Source organism: Ovis aries, chromosome 13 (assembly GCF_016772045.2).
Source record: "Ovis aries strain OAR_USU_Benz2616 breed Rambouillet chromosome 13, ARS-UI_Ramb_v3.0, whole genome shotgun sequence".
NCBI lineage: Eukaryota > Metazoa > Chordata > Mammalia > Artiodactyla > Bovidae > Ovis > Ovis aries.
The window spans coordinates 53,102,531-53,124,363 of record NC_056066.1 but is presented as its reverse complement, the minus strand read 5'-3'; the positions used below and the strand labels follow the sequence as shown (position 1 = coordinate 53,124,363).

Sequence of the window (21,833 nt, the reverse complement as noted above, 5' to 3'; positions counted from 1 at the left end):
ACCTCCAGGGTATGATTTTTGGTGACTGCCAGCTGCCCGTCATGCTCCACCTGGCAGGTGAGCACCACAGCCTCCCTGTGGGCAGAGGAGTTCACCAGGAGCCAGCTCGTCCAGTTAAAGTTTCCATCCTTGTTTTCTGTGAGGGTTAAGGTCACTTCTGTTCAGAATATGATTCCATTCTCCAACCAGGTCAACTGCAAGTCTCTGGGGTAGAACTTGTTCACCTGGCAGGTAATGACATTCACCTGGTTCCCCATGGGGTGTTGTGTAAGCTCCAAGGTGGGTAAAACTGAAAGAGCACAGAGAAGAAGCTCTGACAATATGGGACAGGTCATAGCACCCAGGTCAGAGCCAGGTGGGCAGCAAGTGCTCAAAGGGTCTCTCTGCATAGCAATGAAATCACTAAGCACAGTGCAGGGCACACAGTGGGTGCTCAAAAACTGATAGCTCCTATTAGGGTTATAATGTTTGCAATCAGCAGGATCAGTCCTTATCATACAGTAGGAACATAATAACTGCAGCAAAACAAATGAAATCCCTAGGCACATAAGGGCCCGGCTTATAGGTCGCCTAGTCACTCAGTTGTGTCCGACTCCTTGCGACCCCATGGACTGCAGTCCGAGAGACTTCTGTCTATGGGACTCTCCAGGCAAGAACACTGGAGCGGGTTGCCATTTCCTTTTCCATGGCTTATAGTAAGTGCTCAGTAATTGGAGAAGCCATTGATAAAGTAAAGAAAACTATTTAGCATAGTGTTTGGCACAGGTATCCATAGAAGTGAGTGAAGAGCTCAACTGGAAGCCTGGTGTTGGGCAGGAATGTCAGGAAGTAGATTCCAGGCAGTTCAAGGCATGGAGCAGAAAGCAGGCGGGAGAAGCTAGCTGGGGTCTTGGGGGCAGGTGCGGACTTGAGCTAACATGAGGGGCACCTACCTTGGATAGTCTTGGACAAGTTGGCAGTCCCAAGGAGAAGAGGGCCCCCGTGCAGGGTGACGTGGGCCACCTCGCAGATGACCTGGGAGTGAATATCTCCCGGGGCCCACAGCACCTTGGTTGTACTGGAGATGCTGTAGGAAACACTGTCTCCCTCTGGATCCACACTGGTTTGGGAGGCTGAGAGCTCATTGCCATTTTTGAACCATTAAAGGGAGATGTTTCTGGGGGAGAAGCCGTGGGATGTGCAGGTGAAGCTCACTGTCTGCTCAAGTGTAGCCCTCACTGTAGGGCCAGATACCATGGGCGGGGAGGGCTTGGCTACAAAAGGAACATTTATAAACACTGAATATGATTATGATTATCACCACTAACAAAAACTTGTGACAATGTTAAGAAATTGCAAATATATTATTTTTAAATTCTTCAAATAATTCTGGGAGGGCAGTGTTACCATCGTCATGTTAAGGGGAGACCTACAGGTTCCCAGGGGTGACTTTGAATCAGGGGCAGGGCTGACTGGAATTCCAGACCTGAGTTCAGAGTCCACCTTCTTTCCTCTGCCAGGGGATTTCCCGCCAATCTGGGCACAGGAACAAAAGTACTTTTGGGGGCTCACTCTTTTATTAACTATTCCTGACTGGGCTCGCCTGGAAAACTTAACTAACTTCAGAAAATGCATTTACAGAAGGAAATGCGGGAAGCAGGAGCACAGCAGGACCACACAGAAGCTGAAGCAGGGTGGCCAGCGGATGAGCGGTGTGGTATGCTCGCGGTGCCTTCTAGCTCCTCATCTGTGCAAGACGGCGGCTGGCATTATCCTGCCCAGGCTTCAGGGAGAGTTAAATCCGGTGCTGGAAGTGTTTTTGCTGGGAGTAAAACAAGATGCTTCACTAAACTAAACAAATACATCTCTCTCTTGAACCTGGACTCTTTATGTTCAGAACTGTCTTTCAGGTAGTTACTCTTCCCACAAAAATGCCAGTAGGACTAGTATATCAATCCCTGAATTTCAAAGGAGGGTGCAAACAGGCATCTTTCCGAGTCGGGTTTTTCTCTTGGGTTAGTTTTGGGTTGAAAAGAAAGACCACTGAGTGCTGAGAAGCCACAGGTGCTTAGCTTCTTAACTGGTATTAAATCCACAGAGACACAGACATAGGCCTACAAAACACCCAGATTCACACAAATGAGCAAGTCAAATGTGAGGGTCGCTGTAGAGGAGTCCCGTAGGGTGTCTCTCAATTGTTCATTATTACCCAATACCTCCTGTAAAGGTCTGTAGACAGCAAACATTACAGATATTTGCATTTCTAAATATTTAGCTTGCTTCCTAAAACTCATCAAACATTTGAGGACATACATAGCTATATGTTCCTCATATTAGCTACCTTAATATGTCAAATTGTATAAACACCAGCATCCTGGACATCCCTAAAGGGATGAGGTACTGTGATCAGTTACTACTTATCCAGAGTTTCCTCAGAGCCTAAAGATGGCCTGATCTCTTGATCACCCTCAGCTCTCTAATCCCCCCTACAGCTCTGAGAGGAAGGCTCAGAGCTGTATACAGGACAAAATTCAGGCCCCATATACAGGACAAAATTCAGGGAGAGTGAAGCTGTCCAAGGACACGCGGCAATTAAGGTCAGAGTTCACCTCACTGCACACAGGACTGATTGATTTTAGTGTCGCTGTTCTTTACCCTTGAGCCTCACTGTTTCTGGACAAAGTGGATACAAGCACCACCTGGTAAGATGAGGATGTATATAAAACACAGAGCTTGGCATATAGTAGGTGCTTAATCAATAACATCCATGATCTTATCATAAAAGAAAAGTGAAAGTGTTAGTCACTCAGTTGTGTCCAACTCTTTGCGACCCCATGGACTGTAGCGCTCCAGGCTCCTCTGTCTATGAGATTCTCCAGGCAAGAATACTGGAGTGGGTTGCCATTTCCTTCTTCAGAGGATCTTCCTGACCCAGGGATTCAACCCAGGTCTCCAGCATTGTAGGCACTTTCTTTACCATCTAAGCCACTAGAGATGCCCTTGTTATCCTAAGATCTGGTCATTCTAGTTCTGAAGCCAAAACAAAAGCACAACTGAAGCACCAAGAAGAGTCATATTCTGCTCCAAACAGCTGCCATGCAAAAATCGACATTAAAAAAAAAATAGTAGGGACACCAAATTATGAATCTGTCCCCGATTATAAAAAAAATCCCATCAGAAATAAGTTTGGGGAATTAGCTTTCAAAACACACAAGAGACCACAGGCATTTTCCTGCAGATTAGTTCTTTATAGAAGCTAGAAGCACTCTGAAAGGAGAGAGGACAGATTTCATCAGAGTCACTGTGGTTGTTGAGGCCGGAGGGCTCCAGGCTGAGAAGGGAGTGTTTGCAGGGATTCCAATGCCTGTTTAGGCACACAGGTGTCTAAAGATGGGAAGATTTCCCCAGTGATGAAGCTCTGGTCTGAACAGGATGGTCTGAGTGAGTAGGAAGGCCCTCTCAACGCAGGTGAGCTCTGTTGGGGTGTGGGTCTCCTTGCCACTCCACTCAGGCTGAGTTTCTTGGGCCTCCTAAGATCTGTCACCATCACAGGTTATTCTGAAGCTCTCACACCTGGGAGAGCTGTTCTTATAACCCAGGCACAGCAGGGGACTGACCTCTATCAGGGAAAAACCACAGCCTTCCCTCTTGGTGACCTCAGAGAACACACAGCTCAGGCTTCCCTGCCCTAGCTGGGCACCAGCATCCTCCGCAGGAGTTAAGACACTCAGCTGTCCAGGCCATGTCTGTGCACTTAAATCAGGATTTCTATAGTATAGCCAGGGTCCTGGGATCTTGTCACCATCTCCCAGGTGATTCCAATGAGCAGCTGAGGTTGAAAGGCACCCAGCTCCACAGTAACTCAATGGTACTCAGTCCTGGAAGGAAAGTGACCCTGTCTGAGGTCTTCTGGCTCCAAAACATCAGGGCTCATGTTAGTGGAAGATGTATCACATGCCAGGGTCTGCTCTAAGCTCTTGACATGCGTCCCTCATTAAGTCCTTTCAGCTGCTCTGTGAGGACAGGGCTGTCATTGAGGGATGAGGACACTTAGGCCCAGAGTGGGGAGAGATTCAGCAGAGGTCCCAGTGCTGGGACGGGGCAGAGTTGGGATGAGTTCCCAGGCAGGGGTTTGGCCCAGGCTCTCAGACACTGCACTGAGCTCAGGAACACCCTAACCACCTCCCACCCCCTGGGCCCCAATCCAGAGCTTCCTAGGTCCTCTCTAGTCAATCACTGACCCTGAAAGTTGTGTGATCACCATCATTTCGTAGATGGGGAAACTGAAGACAAGAGGGAACTGAGACGTGCCCAGGACCCCACAGCCTGGGTGGGCCAGCACCATTGCTCCCTGAAGGGCTCTCCTTTCACCAGGTCATTCTGCCCTCAGGACACCCTGAAAAGGTTGTGTGATCATCCTCTTTCTCCAGGTGAGGAAGGGGGTGCCCAGTACAGGGAACTGTGCTGGTGATTTGGACAGAGCTCCTCAAATCCTTCCAGCTCTCCTGAAAGACATGATGACCACCATCGTGCAGATGAGGAAACTGAGGTGGAGAGAAATGAAGGGTCTGTCTCCTCTCACCCCTGACTGTGTCCTGGAATATCCTGTCAAGTCCAAGCTTTCAGGTCCATCAGCAGAGCAACTGCCCACCTTCAGGAGCCCCCACACTGACCACCACCCTGCCTTTTCCCTCAGATTCTTGAATTCAAGTGACTACAGGGAGGAGGAGCCTCTCAGGGCCCAGCCCTGGGGACCCTGGAACAACAAGGGAAGACATGGGCTCCTGACACCTGAGTCTAGAACAGGAACTCTTGCTCACATGGGCCCTCATTACCCTCTAGGGAACACCTCCCCCTCCTCATCCTCAGTCCGCCGAACCAGGAATGGGCGTGCCTGATGCTGCTGGGATTGCAGTGGCCCCTCTGGGCTCTGTCCACACCACCCTTCCCAGACCTGCTCCACAGGGGCCTGGTGAAGGGGCAACATCACATCAATGGGGAGAAAATCTCCTGATGCTTTTAAGAGTATTGATCCCTGTCACTGCAGAACTTTTCAGCACATCATGTGACACTGAATGATCTGTCTCATCTGGGTTGTAAAACTGGACTTGCCTCCCTTACAGGGCCTTTTACAAGGTTTATCTCTAAAGAAAAGAATGAAATATGATTTTAAGAGGACAGGGCTGGAGTCTTCTCAACACTTTGATAAGCACAGTGGGGTGTGCAGAGAACAGGGCTGTGTGACTGTGAGTGCCTGGGATTCGATCTTGGCTCCTCTACCAGTTCACAAATCAGGTTTCCTCTCTGAGCTTCAGGGTCCCCATCTGTAAAAGTGGTAAACAGACAACCTTTCCTTCTGAACACTGTTTATAATGAGTAAATGCCTAAGGAGGATTCACCATCTGACAGGCTGCTCCTCCCCTCCCCTCCCTCCTTTCTCAACCAGGGAATCATCTGGGCAGGTGGCCTGCGGAAGAGAGCTCTGGAGGCCAGCAGATCTGAGAGATGGTGGAGCCACTTACTAGCTGTATTGAGACTAAGCAGGGGACCCACCATCTGGGAAGTTTTGTAATATCTGAGAAATCAGGAAAAAACACCTTCCCTGCTGATGGCTAGGTGTTTGGGGAGATTATTTGCTACCAAGACTAGGAGGGAAATTAGGCAATAGCATCACACAAATTAAAATCCACATACTGTCTGAACTAGTGGCTGAGTCCCTGGTGGCTCAGAGGTTAAAGCATCTGCCTGGAATGTGGGAGACTTGGGTTCGATCCCTGGCTTGGGAAGATCCCCTGAGAAGGAAATGGCAACTCACTCCAGTACTCTTGCCTGGAGAATCCCATGGAGGGAGGAGCCTGGTAGGCTACAGTCCATGGGGTCACAAAGAGTCGGACACGACTGAGCGACTTCACTTCATTCCATGTCTGAACTAGCAATGCCACTTCCAGTGGGTATTTCTCCTCTGAGTACAGTGACACTTGGAAAACTTTTCCACCTTAGCAATGTTTGAGTAGCCCAAGGTTAGGAACAACTTAGTTTCCATCAACAGGAGACTGGGAGATAAATGATGCTGTCTCCATATGCTGAGTGTTAAGTAGTTGTTGAAAAACAGGGCAGCTCTAGGTGCTGATATGGAATGAGGGCTTTGGGATCATGGTAGGGAGAGTTTTCTAGTCACCTCAGGCTCAGGGTCTGAATGTGAGGGACCTTCTGAACCTTGGGGAAAGGAATGAGAAGAGCCTGTTCCTTGGTTAATTCAAGGAGATTTGGGGTGGTGGTGGTTTACTTACTAAGTAGTGTCCGACTCTTGCTACTCGGACTATAGCCTGCTGGACTTCTCTGTCCATGGTTTCTCTAGCAAGAATACCGGAGTGGGCTGCCATTTCCTTCTCCATCTGATATGACTAGGCCCAGATATCTAACTGTTGACAACTAATTGATATCTGACTGTTGATAACTAATTGTTGACAAAGCTGAGCCTTTTCTCCTGATGCCTTGTAACCGCAGCCTGCCAGAAAGTTTAAGAAATATTCTGAGGCTCGCAAACAAGCTTCCTCTGTCTCAGCACAGAGCAAAATATCATCTACATATTGTAACACCACCGCTTCAGAGCTATTAAGGTTTTGTAGATCCCGTGACAAACTTTGTCCAGATAAGTGAGGACTGTCACGAAATCCCTGGGGCAAAACTGTCCAGGTTAACTGAGAAGCTGGCTGCGTAGGGTCTTCAAAGGCAGATAGAAATTGACTTTCTTCCGCCAAAGGCACTGAATAGAAGGCATCTTTTAAATCAATTACTGAGAAATATTTGGCTCGTTCAGGAATTTCAGACAATAGAGTATAAGGATTAGGCACCACGGGCTGTAAAGGAACTACAGCCTCATTTATGATACATAAATCTTGAACTCGTCTCCATTTACCGTTTGATTTCTTTATTCCCAAAATAGGAGTGTTGCAAGGACTGTTACAGGGAATTAATAGTCTCTGTTCCTTTAAATTTTCGATGAGGGGTTTTAACCCTTCCTTAACCTCAGGTTTCAGTGGATACTGATTCTTATGTGGAAATAAGTGCGGGTCTTTGAGCTTGACAATTACAGGAATAGCATTCTGTGCTTGACCCACAGATTTTCCATAAAGGGAGAGAAAGCGAGGGCTCCATATTCATGAAAACAGAGGCATGGACCTTGCTCAGTATATCCCTCCCCCAAAGAGGTGAGGGAGATTCTGGCACGATCAGAAACTCGTGTGAAAATAGCACAGAATCCCAGTTGCAAGATAAAGAATAACTGAAATAATACCTTTTGGCAAAAGATAAACATAACTAAATCTCAAAAAGTAGAATCATTTTGTGTGTGTGTGATTCAGTTACATATATACATATGTTATTTTTGAAATTATTTCCCATTATAAATTATTATAAGATACTGACTCTAGTTCCCTGTCCTATATAGTGAACTTTTGTTGCTTATTGCATATCTATATTTTTAAACTAGATATCTAGCATTCTATTAATGCTAAGTCAAACAAGTAGAATCAAAATATCATATGTTTTTAGTTAGGTAAAAATTCATAAGTTTTATAAAGTATATATGTTATATATAATTTATATATATGTATACAAAAGCTTTTCTACTATACTTGATAAAGGTTTGAGAAATGAACATCAACAAAAAGAAGAGATGGAGAAACTGGAAAACATAAACTCAATGAGATGGGAGCACTGAATATGAAATAGAAAAACTGGAACAGACTAAATAAAAGTAAAAGATCCTCATATAGTCCAGCTGTTTTTAAACATGGCTGCTCATTAGAAACATATTGGAGCTCTGGCCAAAAAAAAAAAAAAAATCAATACTCTGGTATTTGTATTTGTATTCTGCAATTTCTATGCACTAGGCTCTTCCATGAAACAAGTTCCAATACTGGTGCAGGAAGGAGATTGGCCTTGAATCAAACTGGGTTCTTGATGGATCCTTTCACTGACTATGTGACTGTGGTCTGGGCCCCCGTCACCTCTTGGCCTCAGGGCCCCATCTGTACATAGGAGGTTGGGAGGATGATGCCTAAGGCCCATCCTGTGCTGAAAGTCAAGGATTCAGGGTCTTTTTCAGAAAAATCTAAATGAGCACCTTTGCTGCCTCAATGGCACTGTTCCTAAGTCACCCACATGGAGAACTGCTTCCCTGAGCAGGGACATTCTGAGATGAACCAGCTCTGCTGGGAGCCTTTAGTGACTGTGTGAGTCAGTCCCTGAAGGACAGAAGGAAACACCCAACCTCTTGGCATTGTCTCCGAGCAGGGCCATAAAAATAAACACTGAAACTGCATCTCTTGGAATTTCTTCCCAGTTTAGGAAATTCTGAATAGGAAATAAAGAATAACACATCTCCCCTCCCTGCCCTGGATGGCTTTCTCCCCTTTGGGAGGAAGAGGACATAAGCTTCATGGGAGAGGAGCCCTTGCCTGCTTTGTTCACTGCTGCTTCCACAGCGCCCAGGGCAGGGCTTGGCACACAGGAGGTGCTCAATAAGTGCTGAATAAAGAGAAGACTCAGCCACACTGACGGTGCACTCTCCACAGGTAAGAAGTGAGGCCTGGCCTGTCAAGCAGCAAGTCACTCACTTTCATTTCCCTTATCCCTGGAATCAAAGGACTGAATGAGATGGAAAAGACAAGGACTGTGGAACCAGGTAGACGGGGATCCAGACTTTTCCCACGTTTACCAGCTGTGGGGCCCTGAGCAAACAGCACAACCGTCATGGCCTCAAATACTCTGATTTGTAGAAGGGAGTAAAATCAGATCATGTCCAGATCACTGTTGTACTGGATTCCTTTTTTTGCTCAAACAGTGAAGGGCATTCTTGTTGACTTGTCAGAGACCAGGGGATGAAGGACTCTCAGGCCATACTCACCGCTCACAGTGAGATGAGTGCCTGGTCCAGACTTAAACTCCACGTCGCCCTGTTCTCCTTTCCGGAACTTCACGCAGTAGTAGACACCAGTGTCTGCTGGGGTGATGTTACTGATGCGGATGGAAAAGTCCATGTTGTTTCTCTTTGTGGTATCTGCAACACTTGTTACTCGGGGGGAGACACCTCTGTTTTGACTGTAGATTAACTCCCGACCTGGCCCAGTTCCCCTGAACCACATGATGGGCCCCACGGGGCTCAGGGAGGTCACGGTGCAGCGCAGAGTGGCCGTCTCTCCTGCTGCAACTGACACTGACCTCTCAGGCTGAATCACCTGCAGCTCCCCCTCACCTGCCGCTCCTGGAGGAAAACACAAAGCAGTTATGTATTCATCCTCATGTGATCCTGTAGGTTTTCTCAAATGTTTATCAACAATCAACAACAGCTTTCATTGTCTGACTGCACCATGAATGGGCCTTACACTCAGCACACTGCATGTACATTGCATGAGGCTTGCACAACGAGCCTGTGATGTAAGACGCTAATACAGGAGAGGAACCGAGGCACGGAGGTCAGTGACGTGGCAGAGACGGGGACTGAGAATGTGAGCCCTCTCTGGAAGTGTCATGATCGACCCAGTATTCCTGAGTGCTCACTGTGTGTCCTCGGGGAGTGCTGCATTCTGTCCTTTGCATTAGGTGGGACCACATGATATCTTATTTGGGCTCCAAAATCACTGTGGATGGTGACTGCAGCCATGAAATTAAAAGACATTTGCTCCTTGGAAGGAAAGTTATGACCAACATAGACAGCATATTTAAAAGCAGAGACATTACTTTGCCAACAAAGTTCTGTCTAGTCAAGGCTACGGTTTTACCAGTAGTCATGTATGGATGTGAGAGTTGGACTATAAAGAAAGCTGAGTGCTGAAGAATTGATGCTTTTGAACGTGTTGGAGAAGACTCTTGAGAGTCCCTTGGACTTCAAGGAGATCCAACCAGTCCATCCTAAAGGAGATCAGTCCTGGGTGTTCATTGGAAGGACTGATGTTGAAGCTGAAACTCCACTACTTTGGCCACCTGATGTGGAGAGCTGACTCATTTGAAAAGACCCTGATGCTGGGAAAGATTGAGGGCAGGAGGAGAAGGGGATGACAGAGGATGAGATGGTTGGATGGTATCACCAACTCAATGGACATGGGTTTGGGTTGACTCCGGGAGTTAGTGATGGACAGGGAGGCCTGGCGTGCTGCGGTTCATGGGGTCGCAAAGAGTTGGACATGACTGAGCGACTGAACTGAACTGAACTGGGCTGAACATGACCTCTTAGATCACTGAGTTATGAGGAGAAGTGATGCATGTATTTTGTATGTTATTCATTAAACTGCAAATACCTTTATGGACCAACTTCACTCCTCCCCAGGGATCCACACACTCATGATGCAATTTGCTCCAACAACCTGGATACTTGAGTGACAGTGATATTCAGAGCTTCCAGCACACAATGAACATTTAGTTTATGAAGAAAGTAAAACATTGTTTCAACTCCGTGGGACTTTTTCCAAAGGCACAGTGACAGTGTGTCACAATGACATATGTTATACTAGTTACCTAAGGATGCTGTAATAAATTAACAAAAATTTAGTGACTTAATGATAGTTTTATTATCTTATAATTCTGGATGTGAAAGGACCAAAAACAGTATTGCTGGACTAACATCAAGGAGTCAACTGGGCTACATTTCTCTAGAGGCTCTTATCATTGCCTCTGCAAATTCTTGACACTGTCTACTTACTTCTCAAGGTTTCTATCTTCTTATCGTGCTTCCATTGTCGCCTGTACTCTAACTTTGGATTTCTTGCCTCTTCTAATAAGATTATATTGGGCTCCCATTTATAAGCAAGGATAGTCTCCCATAGCAAGAGTCTTAATCACGTTTGCAAAGTTTTTTTTTTCCATGTAAAGTAAAACATTCACTAGTGAGTATTAGGACATGGATCTCTTTGGGGGGCTATGTTTTGTTTACTTGATTTATAACTCGTTTTAATTGAAATGTATTGATTTACAATGCTGTATTAATTTTGCAGTACAAAATGTGACTCAGTTATACATATTTTAAAATATATTCTTTTCTGTTATTGTTTATCACAGGATACTGAATATAGTTCTGTGTGCTGTACAGTAGGACCTTATTCTTTATCTTTTCTATATATAATAGCTTACCTAACCCCTACCCCATTACCTTGACAACTGCAACTCTGTTCTCTATGTCCTTGAGTCTATTTCTGTTTCATAGGTAGGTACATTTGTCTCTCTCTCTCTTTTTCTTTTTTAGGCCACATCGTGTACCTTGAGGTTCTTTGGTCCCCTACCAGGAATCAATCCCAGGCCCCTGCAATGGAATTATGAAATCCTAACCATTGGACCATCAGGCAACTCCCTGGGTCATTTTTTGGATTCCACATACAAGTGATATCGTATGGTATTTGTCTTTCTTGTTCTGACTTACTTCACTTAGTATGATAATCACTAGTTTATCTATGCTGTTGCAAACGGCATTATTTCTTCATTTGTTACAGCTGAGTAGTATTCCATTGTATATATGTTCCACATTTTTTCATCCATTCATCTATTGATGGACATGTACTTTGTTTCCTTGTCTTAGCTATTGTGATTCGTACTGCTATGAACATAAGGATGTATGTATCTTTTTGGAGAAAGAGATATATGCCCTGGGGTGGGATTGCTGGATCATATGGTAATTCTATTTTTAGTTTTATGAGGAACTTCCATAATATTTTCCATAGCAGTCACATCAATTTACATTCATACCAATAGTATAGGAGGGCTCCTCTTTTCTCCACATCCTCTTTAGCATTTGTTATTTGTACAACTTAAAAAACATATATTTATTTTAAATGGAGGATAATTGCTTTACAGTATTGTGATGGTTTTGCTATACATCAATATGAGTCATACAAATTTTAATGTTGGCCATTCCGACCAGTGTGAAGTGGTGCCTCACTGTAGTTTTAATTTGCATTTCTCTAATAATTAGTAATGTTGAGCATCTTTTCATGTGCCTTGGTCATTTGTATTTCTTCTTTGGAAAAATGTCTACTTAGATCTTCTGCCCATTTTTCAATTGGGTTGTTTGTTTTTTGGTATTTTTGAGTTGTATCAGCTGTTGTATATTTTGGAAATAAAGCCCTTGTCAGCTGCATCATTGAAAATATTTTCTCCCTTTCTGTAGATTGTCTTTTCATTTTGCTTATGGTTTATGGAGGTCCTCTGTCTGTGGCACATCAGAGCCCACATTAATGGAACATGTATCACAAGCCCGGCTCTGCTCTAAGCTCTTGACATGCGTCCCTTATTCAGTCCCTGCAGCTGCTCTGTGAGGGCGGGGCCATCACTGAAGGACGAGGACACTGAGCGCCAACTCGGGAGGGACTTGTCAGAGGCCCCAGAGTTGGAATAGGAGCCCAGGCAAGGGCTCAGCTCAGGCTCTCAACTGCTGTGCACTGAGCTCAGGGACACCCTAACCCACTCCATCCAGGGCTTCTTAGCCCTCTCCAGTCATCACAGACTCCTGAAAGGTAGTGTGATTACCATCATTTCACAGATGGGGAAACTGAGGACTAGAGGCTTTGTGAGGACCACACAGCCTGGGAGGTCAGCACCATCGCTCTCTGAGGGGCTGCCTTGTCACCAGGTCATGTGCCCTCAGTACATTCTGCAAACATTACAGGTGAGAAATGGGGACACAGGGAATTGGGTCACAGCCTTGAAATAATACCCCACTTTGGGTGTCTCTACTCTGCACTGGTGATTAAGACAGAGCACCTCAGATACTTCCAACTCTCCTGAAAGGAGACAGTGATGATTACTATTTTACAGAAGAGAAAACTGAGGCTGAAAGAAATGAAGGGACTAAGTCTTCACCCTTCCCTCCACTGCTGCTCCTGCTGCTGCTGCTGCTGCTAAGTCTCTTCAGTCGTCCGACTCTGTGCGGCCCCATAGACGGCAGCCCATCAGGCTCCTCCGTCCCTGGGATTCTCCAGGCAAGAACGCTGGAGTGGGTTGCCATTTCCTTCTCCAATGCATGGAAGTGAAAAGTGAAAGTGAAGTCGCTCAGTCGTGTCCAACTCTTAGCAACCCCATGGACTGCAGCCCACCAGGGTCCTCTGTCCTCGGTATTTTCCAGGCAAGAGTACTATGTCCCAAAATTTCCTGTCAGCTCCAAGCTTTCATTTCCATCAGCAGAGCAAGCACCCACCTTCAGGAGCCCCGACAACGACCACCACTTTCCCCTTTTCTCTCAGATTCTTGACTTCAAGTGACTACAGGGAGGCGTGGCCTCTGAGGGCCCAGGCATAGAGACTCTGAAGCCACAAGGGAAGACACAAGCTCCTGACACCTGAGTCTAGAATAGGAACTCTTGCTCACATGGGGATCCCACCACCCTCTAGGGAACACCTCCCCCTCCTCATCCTCAGTCTGCAGAGCCAGGAATGGGCATGCCTGGTGCTGCTGGGATTGCAGTGGCCCCTCTGGGCTCTGTCCACACTAACCTTCCCAGACCTGCTCCATAGGAGCCTAGTGAAGGGGCAACATCACAGCAACGGAGGAACTCTCCTGGTGCTGCTAAGTGTGCTGAGTGCTGCCATTTAGAAGAGGTTCAGCCCATCCCATCAAGAGACACTGCAGTATCTGTCTGGTCCAGGTTGTAAAGGAAAACTTACCTCCCACAGTGGACTTCTCTTTAGTGCCACTGCTAAAGAACAGAACAATACAAGGATTTCAGAGGACAGAGCTGGAGATTTCCCCCACACTTTGACAAGCACAGTGGGGTGTGCAGAGAGCAGGCTGTGTGTCAAAGTGCCTGGGGTTCAATCTTGGCTCCCTTACATGCTCACTAAACAAGTCCCTTCTCTGAGCATCAGTGTCCTCATCTGTAAACGGAAAACAGACACTCTTCTTTCTGAACACTGGTTATAAGGAGTAAACATCATGAGAAAGGTTCAGTATCTGACAAGCTGATGCTCTCTGGCCCCCTCGCCTCCCTCCTTTCTCATCCAGGGAATCATCTGGGCAGGCAGCCTGAAGAAGAGAATGATCCACCTTCCAGGAAGCCGCATATCTGAGTGGCGATGGAACCACTTACTACTTGTGACTGAGGTTGAGCAAGGGACCCACCATCTAGGAAGTTAAGTAATATCTGCAAATCAGGAAAAAACCATCTTCCCTGCTGATGTCTGAAGGTTGAGGAGGCTCAGTTGCTACCATGACTAAGAGGGAAATTTAGCAATATCCACTCAGATAATCGTACACATATCCTCAGTCACCTACAAATTGACACTTGCTTTCTATCTTTACAAGGGTTAAACTATGAGCCATTGTAGCTGCTGACCTTCAACACCTCCTGAAAGAAGATCAAAAATGAGGCACTCTGTGATCTGGAAAAACCTGGCAGATCAGGCCTTCAGATACTTAGACATTTTCTGAAGATGATTTTATGAGCCCAATTCTTGCATCTCCTCATATCTAGAAAAGTACCAAAATCTTTCATGGTGACATCTGTTCCTTGCGACTAGCATAAACCTTCTGCAAAAAACGTGTGCTTGATTGCGTGTTCTCCCTTCACCAGAAGCACATGTATATTGCCCCCCCACCAACTTCTTTGGAGCAATCTCTCAGAGCTATCTGAAATGCTGTCTCTGAGGCTACAGTCCTCATTTTGCTCCAAATAAAACTAAACCCACAACTCTCACATTGTACATTTTTTTTTCAGTCGACAGCTACAACCTAGCAAAGCCACTTCCAGTGGTTACCTCCCCTTTGAGGAGAGTGACAGATAGAAAGATTATTGACCTCAGCACTGTTTCAGTAGCCCAAGGTTAGGAACAACTTAGTGTCCATCAACAGGAGACTGTAAGATGAATGATGCTGTCTCCATATGCTGAGAGTTAGGTAGTTGTTGGAAAACAGGGCAGCTCTAGGTGCTCATATGAAACGAGGGATTTGGAATCATGTGGCTGAAAGTAAGGAGTGGTTTCCAGTCACATCAGGTTCAGGGTCTGAATGTGTGGGGCCTTCAGAAACTTTGGGAAAACCATGAAAAGAGCTTATTCCATGATTAATTCCAGGAATTTTTATTCTGCAAATCCTATGTGCCAGGTTCTTCCATGAATTGAGTTCCAGTGCCAGTGCAGGAAGAAGACTGGCTTTGAAATAGATTGGGTTCTGGAAGGATCCCCTCACTGACCATGTGACTGTGGTCAGGGCCCCTATACCTCTTGCTCTCAGGCCCCCATGTGCACATGGGAGGTTGGGAGGATGGTGTCTAAAGGTCCTTCCTCTGCTGACAGCCCAGGATTCAGGAATTAGAAAGAGGATCCAGAGTTTTGGTCAGAACACTCTAAATGATCACCTTTGCTACCACAGTGGGGCTGCTCCTAAGTCACCCACATGAACCTCTTCCCTGGGGAGGGACATTCTGAGATGACCCAGCTCTGCTGGCAGCCTTCAGTGACCGTGTGAGTCAGTCCCTGAATCACAGGAGGGTCTTCTTAACAGATTCCCAGGAAGCACCCAACCTCTAGGCCTCTCCTCCAAGCAGGGCCATCAGAGTAAACACTGAGCCTGTGCTATTGGAATTTCTTCTTGGTGTGATGCTTCTGAAGAGGAAATAGACAAAATTTTCACTCCTTGCCCTAGATGAATCTCTCTTCTTTCAGAGGAAATTCATGGAATAAGAGCCCTTTTCTGCTTTGTTCACTTCTGCTTCCATAGCATCTGGACCAGGCCCTGGCTCACAGTAGGTGTTCAGTATGTGTGAATAAAGAGAAGACTCAGCCACATTGAGGTGAGCATTCTATGGAGGCAGGAATGAGGTCTGGACAGTGACGGGGCAAGTCACTCAGACATTCATCTCCTTTATCTCTGGAGCCAAAGGGCTGAATGGAGTGAAAAAGCCAAGGGCTGTGGAGCCAGGCAGACAGGGGACTCAGAATTTTCTCACTTTTACCAGCCATGGGGCCTTGAACAAATAGCACGAACCAACCCCACAGGCCTCAACTCTCCTGATCTATAGAAGGGAGTGAAATCTGATCATGATCCAGATCATGATATAAGCACACACTGCTGTACATGATTGTGTTTTTTGGTTCAAAGGGTGGAAGGCATTCTTGTTGACAAGTTATCAGAATCCAGGGGACAAAGGCTGTACTCACCACTCACAGTGAGATGGGTGCCTGGTCCAGACTTAAACTCCACGGTGCTCTGTTCTCCTTTCTGGAACTTCACACAGTAGTAGACACCAGTGTCTGCTGGGGTGACGTTCCTGATGCGGATGGAAAAGTCCATGTTGTATCTCTTTGTGGTATCTGCAACACTTGTTACTCGGGGGGAGACACCTCCTTTTTGACTGTAGAGTAGCTCCCGACCTGGCCCAGTTCCCCTGAACCAATTGATGGGCCCCACGGGGCTCAGGGAGGTCACGGTGCAGTGCAGAGTGGCCGTCTCTCCTGCTGCAACAGACACTGACCTCTCAGGCTGAATCACCTGCAGCTCCCCTTCACCTGCTGCTTGGAGGAAGACACAGAGCAGTTATGTATTCATCCTCACGTGATCCTGTAGGTTTTCTCCACTATTTATCAACAACAGCTTTCATTGACTTTGTACTCCATGATCCAGCCTTGAACTCAGCCTTTTGCATGTATGTTGCGTGTACATTGCATGTAACCCCAATCAGCCTGTTATATGAGACCCTTATACAAGAGAGGAACCTAGGCACAGAGAAGTCAGTGATGTGGCAGAGACTGGATTTGTGCATTAAGCCCTCTCTGGAACTGTCGTGCTCCACCAAATATTTCTGTCTGTTCACTGTGTGTTCTCAGAGAGTGATGCATTTCTATCCTTTGCATTAGGTGAGACCACACGACCTCTTAGATCACTGAGTTGTAAGGAGAAGTAATGGATGTATTTGGCATGTTTTTCATTTAACTGTAAAAACTTTTATGAACCAATGTCCCCCTTCCCCAGAAATACACGTTCTCATGTTGAACTTAGCTCCAACGACCTAGATACTTGAGTGACAGTGATATGCAGAGCTCCCAACACCCAATGAACATGCAGTTTAAGAAGAAAGTAAAACAGGTGCTTGGAATTTTTTTCCAATGACATGGTCATGTTATATTAGTTACCTAAGGCTCTAAGAGAAATTATGAAACATTTAGTGGTTTAAAATGACAGTCTCATTATAATGCTGAATGTCAAAGTGCCAAAAATTGTATTATTGGAGTAAAATCAAGGAGTCAGTGGGCTACATTTCTCCTGGAGGCTGTGATCATTGCCTCTCCAAATTCTTGAGACTGTCTACGCTCCTTTTCTCATGGTTTCCATCTTCTTATGACTCCAGTCTTGCTTCCATTGTCACTTGTGCTTCTTTACTTTGGCTTTCCTGCCTCCTTTTTATAAGGGTATATTGATCCACAATGATAATCTAGGTTATTCTCCCCATAGCAAGAGTCAATCACTTTTACAAAATCTCTTTGGCCATGTAAAATAAAATATTCACAGATGAGTATTAAGACATGGATCTCTTTAGGGGTGTTTTTGCAAATTTGTTTACTTGGTTTAAAACTTTTTTATTGAACAATAGTTGATTTACAATGTTGTGTTAATTTCAGCTATACAGCACAGTGATTCAGATATATACATGTATATGCATATGCATATTCATTTTAATAGATTATTTTCCGTTATAGTTTATCATAAGATACTGAATATAGTTCTCTATGCTATTCAGTAGGACTGTGTTGTTTATCTATCACATATACAATAGCTTACATCTGCTAACTCCAGCCTTCCACTTTGTCCCTCCACCTACCGTCTCCCCCTTAGCAACCGTGAGTTTGTTTCTGTTTCATAGACATGTTTGTGTCATATTTTAGATGCCTCATTTAAGTGATATCATATGGTATTTGTCTCTCTCTTTTTTTACTTCACTGAGTATGATAATCTCTAGCTTCATCCGTGTTGCTGCAAATGGCATTATTTCATTCTTTTTTATAGCCGAGTTATATTGTGTACCACATCTTCTTCATCCATTTGTCTGTTGATGGACATTTGGATTGTTTCCAAGTCTTGGTTACAATGAATTGTGCCGCTATGAGTATAAAGGTAAATGTACCTTCTTGGAATAGAGTTTTATCTGGATATATGCCCTGAAGCGGGATTGGTGGATCATATGGCAATCCTTTTTTTATTTTTCTGAGGAACTTCCATACTGTTTTGCATAGTGGCTATATCAGCTTACTAATATATTCCCGTCAACAGTGTAGGAAGGTTCCCTTTTCTTTACATCCTCTCCAACATTTGTTATTTTTAGAGTTTTCAGTGATGGTCATTCTGACTGGTGTGAAGTGGTACATCATTGTAGTTTTAATTTGTATTTCTTTAATAATTGAGGCTCCCCTGGTGGCTCAGACTGTAAGGAATTCTCCTGGATTGTAAGAGACCCGGGTTTGAGTCCTGGGTTGGGAAGATCCCCTGGAAAAGGGAATGCCTACCCACTCTAGAATTCTTGTGTGGAGAATCCCATGGACAGAGGGACCCCGTGGGCTACAGTCCATGGATTTGCAAAGAATCAGACATGGCTGAGTGACTAACACGTTCACTTTTCTCTAATAATTAGTGATTTTGAGCACCTTTTCATGTATCTGTAGGCCATTTGTATTTCTTCTTTGGAGAAATGTCTGTTACATCTTCTGCCCATTTTTAAGTTGGATATTTTTATTTATTGTTGTTGAGTTGTATGAGCTGTTTGTATATTCTTGGACATTAAGTCCTTGTAAGTCAAATCCTTTTTGAACATTTTCTCCTATTCTATAAGTTGTCATTTTGTTTTATGTATTGTTTCTTTTGCTATGCAAAAGCTTGTAAGTTTAAGTCTCATTTGCTCGTTTTTGTTTTTTATTTCTATTGCCTTGAGGAATTGAACTAAGAAAACATTGGGACAATTTATGTCAGAAGCTATTTTGCCTATAATCCTTTCTAGGAGCTTTATGTTGTTATTTCTTATGCTTAAGTGTTTAAGACATTTTGAGTTTATTTTTGAGTGTCATGAGAGGGTGTATTCTAACTTCATTGATTTATATGCAGTTGTCCAACTTTACCAGCACCATTTGCTGAAAGACTTTTTCCCATTGTATATTCTTACCTCCTTGTCAAAGATTAATTAACTATAGGTGTGTGGGCTAATTTCTGAGCTCTCTATTTTGTTCCATTGATTCATGTCTTTGTTTCTGTGCTAATACTATTGAACTCATTCAGTACCAACGAAGCAGAAGTAGATGTTTTTCTGGAATTGCCTTACTTCCTCCATGATCCAACTAATGTTGGCAATTTTCTCTCTGGTTCCTCTGCCTCTTTAAAACCCAGCTTGTACATCTGGAAGTTCTCAGTTCAAGTACTGCTGAAGCCTAGCTTGAAGGATTTGGAGCATTACCTTGCTAGCATGTGAAATGAGCATATTATATGGTACTTTAAACATTCGCTGGCATTGCCTTTCTTTGGGATTGGAATGAAAACTGATCTTTTCCAGTCCCGTGGCCACTGCTGAGTTTTCCAAATTTGCTGGCATAATGAACGCAGCACTTTCACAGCATCATCTTTTAGGATTTTAAATAGCTCAGGTGGAATTCTGTCACCTCCACTAGCTTTGTCAGTAGTAATGCCTCCTAAGGCCCACCTGTCTTCGGACTCCAAGATGTCTGGCACTAGGTGAGTGACCATACCATCATGGTTATCCGGGTCATTAAGAGCTTTTTTTGTACAGTTCCTCTGTATATTCTTGCCACCTCTTCTTAATCTCTTCTGCCCCTGTTAAGTCTTTAGCATTTCTGTCCTTTATCATGCCCAAACTTGCATGAAATGTTTCCTTAATATCTCCAATTTTCTTGAAGAGATCTCTAGCCTTTCCCATTCTATTGCTTTCCTCTATTTCTTTGCAATGTTCATTGAAGAAGGCCTTCTTATCTCTCCTTGCTATTCTCTGGAACTCTGCATTCAGTTGGGTATATCTTTGCATTTCTCCCTCACCTTTCACGTCTCTTCTTTCCTCAGCTATTTGTAAAGCCTCCTCAGACAACCACTTTGCCTTTTTGCACTTCTTTTTCTTGGGAATAGTTTTGGTCACCACCTCCTGTACAATGTTACAAACCTCCATACATAATTCTTCAGGCATTCTGTTTACCAGATATAATCCCTTGAATCTATTTGTCACTTCCATTGTTTAATCATAAGGGATTTGATTATATCGTACCTAAACGGTCCAGTGATTTCCCCCACTTTCTTCAATTTAAGCCTGAATTTTGCAATAAGGAGCTCATGATCTGAGCCGCAGTTAGCTCCAGCTCTTGTTTTTGCTGATTGTATAAAACTTCTCCATCTTTGGCTGCAAGGAATATAACCAATCTGATATTGATATTGACCATCTGGTGGTGTCCATGTGTAGAGTTGTCTATTGTGTTGTTGGAATAGGTTGTTTGTTATGACCAGTGTGTTCTCTTGACAAAACTCTGTTATCATTTGCCCTCATTCATTTTGTACTCTAAGGTCAAACTTGCCTGTTATTCTGAATATCTCTTGATTTCCTACTTTTGCATTCCAATCCCCTATAAGAAAAAGACTTTTCTTTTCTTGGTGTTGGTTATAGAAGGTGCTGTAGATCTTCACAGAACCAGTCAACTTCAGCTTCTACAGCATCAGTGGCTGGGGCATAGACCTGGATACTGTGATGTTAAATGGTTTGCCTTGGAAAGGAACTTGAGATAATTCTGTAATTTTTGAGATTGCACCCAAGTCAAGGCTGTATATTGTCACCCTGCTTATTTAACTTATATGCAGAGTACATCATGAGAAACGCTGGGCTGGAAGAAGCACAAGCTGGAATCAAGATTGCCGGGAGAAATATCAATAACCTCAGATATGCAGATGACACCACGCTTATGGCAGAAAGTGAAGAAGAACTAAAGAGCCTCTGGATGAAAGTGAAAAAGAAGAGTAAAAAAGTTGACTTAAAGCTCAACATTCAGAAAACTAAAATCATGGCTTCCAGTCCCATCACTTCATGGCAAATAGATGGGGAAACAATGGAAAGAGTGGCTGACATTTTCTGGGCTCCAAGATTGTTGCAGATGGTGATTGCAGCAATGAAATTAAAAGACGCTTACTCCTTGGAAGGAAAGTTATGACCAACTTAGACAGTATATTCAAAAGCAGAGACATTACTTTGTTGACAAAGGTCTGTCTAGTCAAGGCTATGGTTTTTCCAGTGGTCATGTATGGATGTGAGAGTTGGACTATAAAGAAAGCTGAGCGCCAAAGAACTGATGCTTTTGAACTGTCGTGTTGGAGAAGACTCTTGAGAGTCCCTTGGACTGCAAGGAGATCCAACCAGTCCATCCTAAAGGAGATCAGTCCTGATTGTTCATTGGAAGGACTGATGTTGAAGCTGAAACTCCACTACTTTGGCCACCTGATGTGGAGAGCTGACTCATTGGAAAAGACCCTGATGCTGGGAAAGATTGAGGACAGGAGGAGAAGGGGATGGCAGAGGATGAAATTGTTGGATGGCATTACCTACATGGGTGATGGACATAGGTTTGGGTGGACTCTGGGAGTTGGTGATGGACAGGGAGGCTTGACGTGCTGTGGTTCATGAGGTCGCAAAGAGTCTGACACGACTGAGTGACTGAACTGAGCTGAACTGAACAGCATTTCAGACTCTTGTCTGAAAAGGATACTCCATTTCTTCTAAGTGAGAGATATAATGGTCATCTGAATTAAGTTTGCCAATTCCCATCCATTTTAGTTCACTGATTCCTAAGATGCTGATGTTCACTCTTGCCATCTCCTGCTTGACCACATCCAGTTTACCT

At 44.6% G+C, this 21,833-nt stretch overlaps 1 protein-coding gene across 2 annotated transcripts in view; it reads right to left on the bottom strand.

Annotated features, from left to right (window-relative positions):
• LOC101114799 (tyrosine-protein phosphatase non-receptor type substrate 1-like) overlaps window positions 1-21,833 on the bottom strand; it is a 41,598-nt gene that overhangs the window by 6,802 nt on the left and 12,963 nt on the right. Inside the window, exons 2-3 of one of the 2 annotated variants that reach the window (XM_042229835.1) lie at window positions 16,122-16,477; window positions 8,891-9,247 (exon numbers count right to left, since the gene is read on the bottom strand). In XM_042229835.1, the coding sequence (XP_042085769.1) occupies window positions 8,891-9,247; window positions 16,122-16,477 (713 nt within the window). The remainder of the gene's footprint in view (window positions 1-8,890; window positions 9,248-16,121; window positions 16,478-21,833) is intronic. The other variant, XM_060396903.1, reaches the window with a different exon arrangement.